Source organism: Triticum aestivum, chromosome 6D (genome assembly GCF_018294505.1).
Source record: "Triticum aestivum cultivar Chinese Spring chromosome 6D, IWGSC CS RefSeq v2.1, whole genome shotgun sequence".
In the NCBI taxonomy this organism is placed as follows: Eukaryota; Viridiplantae; Streptophyta; class Magnoliopsida; order Poales; family Poaceae; genus Triticum; species Triticum aestivum.
Window position 1 is genome coordinate 419,528,032 of NC_057811.1, and position 4,892 is coordinate 419,532,923.

At 45.7% G+C, this 4,892-nt stretch overlaps 1 protein-coding gene across 1 annotated transcript; it reads left to right on the plus strand.

Annotated features, from left to right (window-relative positions):
• The first annotated feature begins 723 nt into the window (after positions 1 to 723).
• LOC123145512 (rac-like GTP-binding protein 3) lies at positions 724 to 3,988 on the plus strand. Its single transcript, XM_044564938.1, has 8 exons — positions 724 to 1,100; positions 1,388 to 1,475; positions 1,634 to 1,743; positions 1,840 to 1,903; positions 2,640 to 2,704; positions 2,841 to 2,906; positions 3,011 to 3,114; positions 3,615 to 3,988. The coding sequence occupies exons 1-8, from the start codon at positions 996 to 998 to the stop codon at positions 3,652 to 3,654; spliced, it is 642 nt and encodes a 213-aa protein (XP_044420873.1). The 5' UTR covers positions 724 to 995; the 3' UTR covers positions 3,655 to 3,988.
• The last annotated feature ends 904 nt before the right edge of the window (positions 3,989 to 4,892 follow it).

Consider the following 4,892-nt stretch of genomic DNA (forward strand, 5'->3'; position numbering starts at 1 on the left):
TTTGATGATAACTAACGAAGATCAAACTCTATTATCTAGCCGCCGTATCTGTTTTACATAGCTCTAAGCTTAGCATTTCAGTTCCGCTTTAAGGCGGTCATTATACTATGAACGACAACTAAAGTGTTGAGCTATGTCAGCTAGGCCGTTTGATGAAAGTACGCACAATAACGTGTCATTTTTTAAAACAAAGATAAGCGCGCCAATATTAGTAAGTTCAGCTAGGTGGCCATTTTATCGAGAGGAAAGCTCGGTGCCCATTTAGTTTATCACGATAAGCATTATTGTTCATCTTTATATTAAATTTATTTTATCAGTTTTTTTATACAAAAAAATGCTATGAGCGTGAGTTACTACATGAGGATTTAAGAAAACCTACATGTATGGGAACTAATAAAGCGAACCAAAGAAAAGGTGATTGAAAATACACAGAACATAAAACACACGGATCATACATAATATCAAATCAGCTTTAGGGAATCATTCTTTTATTCCGAATACACATGACAACAGGAAATCTTTTTTTAGTATTTTGCTCGTAGAAATGCTCTATTATCTTAGTACTACAACAGGCCTCAAAGTATCCCAATTTCACATTAGAACCCACTGCAACATCACCACATTTATCAACTACGTACTCATGTTGCCTGTTGAAATACGTATACGTATCATGATAAATAAATTCACAGGTCCTATCCTAGAGCTGCAATTCACTCCCCCACCGCAGCACCAACACGACAAGCGGGAGGGAGGGAGCGGGGAGGAGGGAGGGGTTGGTCGTCCTCTACTTCTCTGCTCTCGAGACAGTACAGTGAGGTGCCAAGCATGTGACCCTCTTCACTTCCTCAAGAAGTCACGCACCAAACACTTACCCACCACCACCGCCGCAGCAAGAGCTCCGCCGCTCCCCTCCCCTCCCCTCTCCTCGCCCCCTCCTCCCCCCACTCCCTCCTCGACCTCCGAGGGAAGGAATCGGAGAGGCGCACGCGGCGGCCATGGCGTCCAGCGCTTCCCGGTTCATCAAGTGCGTCACGGTGGGCGACGGCGCCGTGGGCAAGACCTGCATGCTCATCTGCTACACCAGCAACAAGTTCCCCACCGTGAGCACCAAATCTTTCCTCTCTCCCCCTTCACCCTTCACCCCTGTTGCCGCGACCGGCGCTTGCGCCAAAGGCGCGAGCTTTAGATATGTTCCATTTCAGGGATTTTTTTTCTTCCAGTACAGTGCTGGTGGTGATTTTGTATTGTTGGAGACTATTGTGCAAAGGATCTTTCCCAATTTGCTTTCGAGGCGTGTTTTTCTGTGATGGATTAGCGTCGCGGGTGATTTTCCGTCGCACTTGGGACACCAATTTCTCAATTTTCTGACGGGCATTGGCCTTGGCAGGACTACATACCCACGGTGTTCGACAATTTCAGCGCAAACGTGGTAGCGGACGGCACCACGGTGAATTTGGGCCTTTGGGATACCGCCGGTAAATCTCACCTCCTGATTCCACTGCTTTCTTTGCGCTGATGCAACTGTGGTTTGTAGGTTTTGTTTTGCCTCAGCTGCACACATCACAGTAGCAAATTTCACTCCGTGACGAATTCATTTGGTAACTGGGGAGCTCACATGGTACCATCTTTGCAGGGCAGGAGGATTACAACCGGCTGAGGCCTCTGAGCTACCGCGGCGCTGACGTTTTTGTGCTTGCCTTCTCTCTTGTGAGCCGAGCTAGCTATGAGAACATCATGAAGAAGGTGCCGAAATGTTCTACTAGCATCATTTGCTTCACTTGTTCCTTTTTGTTTGGAAAGAGGTTTGAATGTTTTGGGTTTTGTTGTTTCCCCTTTCAGTGGATACCGGAGCTTCAGCATTACGCGCCCGGCGTGCCGGTTGTGCTGGTAGGCACAAAACTGGGTGAGTTGTGCTGACAGTGAAAGCTTATTGTTTGCTTAATAATGTAACTGCTTATAGGTGGGCGGTGGGTGGGATTGGTGGCATGATTTGTGTATTTTGTCCTGTTACGTAGTAGTAACTCGTTGGCGTCTCCTTGTCTCGGCGTGGTTGGAATTTAGTTTGGTTGGTAATCCACTGAGAGTGATCTTTGTAGCGTGGACAGCTTATCATCCATGTACTTGGGGGCCAAATACTTTGTAGTTTACAGAAGCTATCATCCAAATAGTTGTTGAATAAATAGTCTGTCTGGTGAAGCTTAATAAATATGGCAAGCTTTGAGGTCGTTTACGGATTGGACTGCTTGAAATATCGTGTTTAAACGCAATAATGAAAAACTCTGCCATGATTGATTACGAACCATGGATGAAGCACACTAGAAAAATCCTAATTCTGCGTCCTTAACTAGCTACTCCCTCCGTCCGGAAGTACTTGTCATCAAAATGAATAAAAGGGATGTATCTAGATGTATTTTAGTTCTAGATACATTCCTTTTTGTCCATTTTGATGACAAGTATTTTCGGACGGAGGGAGTACTTTCTGTGAGATTAATCATACATTTCTAGACCATTCATTTGCTGCTGGGAGTAGGAACCCTAATAGGCCAACAAGAAATACTATCTAACGCTATATATCTACGACAAATCATTCCTTAATTAAATATGGTTTTAATATTCACAAATTGTAATGTTGCTTGCAGATCTTCGTGAAGACAAGCACTATTTGCTGGACCACCCTGGCATGATACCCGTTACCACAGCACAGGTAGTACATCTCAATTGTCTATGTTGTTGATTGTTGATAAATCGGTGAACTTTGAATGTCCTTGACCTTAAGGTCAAAGAGATGATAAATGCAACCTGGCTTCTGAAACTCAATCCTGTCCTTGCCATTGCCACAGGGGGAGGAACTTCGTAAGCAAGTCGGTGCTTTATATTACATAGAGTGCAGCTCAAAGACACAACAGGTAAAGTTTTTCTGTAAGAGAACTGTATGCCCTCGCTGCAGCAATTGTATCTTCTTCAAAGTGTTTGTGTAAGCTGAAAAATCTTACACTTGTGCAATATGTAGAATGTCAAAGCTGTGTTTGATGCTGCTATCAAGGTAGTAATCCAGCCCCCAACTAAACAAAGAGAAAAGAAGAAAAAGAAGCAGCGTCGTGGATGCTCTATGATGTAAGTAAACACGACACTTGCAGTTTTTCTTCATTGCCATTTTCTTTTCTTTTTTATATACTCCCCTCCAGTACTGTAATAGTTGTCATTTTGGACATAAGCACGGTCTCCAAAAAGCAGCTTTGACCACTACTTTTGACTAATTATAACCCAATTACTCTTAAAGTTCTAAAAGTTTGACTTCCTATGTCCAAAATGAAAAGTTTTTGGAAACTCAGAGAGAGTAACCAAGTTCTAAAGCTATTTTTTGACCATTCATAGAACTATGGCATGATTAATTCGAGTAACTGTGCAATGGCAAAATTTACCTAGAACGTGAATTTTGTAATAATAAAGAAAATCCAGAGTGATTTGAGTACCATATTATGTTGCTAAACCATGCATTAAGGCATGTTGAGGTTGGTTATGCTTTTGTTCGGAAATGTATGTGAAATAAACGCACATCATCAGCATTTTATGCGTGTTCTGTTTCTGAACATTGAATTTCTTTACATTTGCAGGAACTTCGGTGGAAGGAAAATGCTATGCTTCAAATCCTGAATGATCAAGGAGGTCCCTCAGCCCGAAGCGACATCATGGGTGCGCCCGAAGCGACATCATGGGTGCGCGGCACCAAATTGACGAACACTCGATATCCACTGGATGTGCTGATTGCGCGGTCAATGTGTATATTTGCATTGTCGGTAATTAATTACTAGAGTTAGATGGTTAAACTAGCCCTTGCTTATGTGCTGCAGAATGCCCGTGTTTTATTAGCATTCATCGTGTTAGGAAGTTGTGTAGAAGCAAACGAGATTTGCTGTGTCAGTGACAAGGTCGCAACTTTTGAAGTCTCGGTGTATTCTCAGTTCAGTTAGTCTATTTTGTGATTCCACGGCCGGCGACATTGACAGCAACATTGAAATCTTACGGAAGTGCCAGTTTGGCTGAGGACTATAAATCTTTACAGTTGGCATGCGACGCTGGTAGCCGGCGGGGCATATTCCTCAACAATAAGGGGATCTTCAATGGCAACCTGCAAATTTTCTCCCGTGTCCGCAGACTGGCGACTAGTTTGTGGACACGGATACGGGAGGCCGCTGTCCAATCGTAGCCGCGTACATTGCGAACACATTTTCAACAAACTGGATGAAATACGTGCAAACACGATCGGATTTCATATAAACATGGCGAATTATGCACAAACCGAACGAAAATAGTTACATTTTAGACAAATTTTAACTAAAGAGGTAAAATTGTGTGCACGTACGGTCGCGCGGAGCTTCACTCTCACGACACGGATATACTACATTAGTCTACGGCGGGCTGCGGCGGATCCCTTTGTCTTCCCCATGTCCGGCAACCCGCTCACCGGACCGCCGGGAGCCCCGGAACACCGTATCTTTCCTATGTCAGGCTGCGCCGCTCATCGGAGTGGCAAAGAGGGTGGTTCAGCCGGAGGGGAAGGGGGGCTACTCCGCTTCCGTGGAGCCCAGGCGGGGCCGAGGATGGTCTAAGATAAAGAACCGGACAGGTCACCGGTTGTACAAGCCGGTGACGCAGCGGCGGCGGCCTTCCTGGGACCCAGGCGGCGGCGTGCTTCCTGTGTTCTACTCACCGGCTCGTCGATCTCCGCACAGCCGGCAGGGCGCGATTGCATGCATGGGAGGCGTGGTGCGACGTGGCGTAGTCCACCGCAACGACGATGCCCGTGCCGCCGTGCTCCTCCCCCTCCCCCTCCCCTCGCGTGTCGGCCAGGAGCAACTCGCCACTCCTGGCTAGGAGTGATGAGGTGCTGA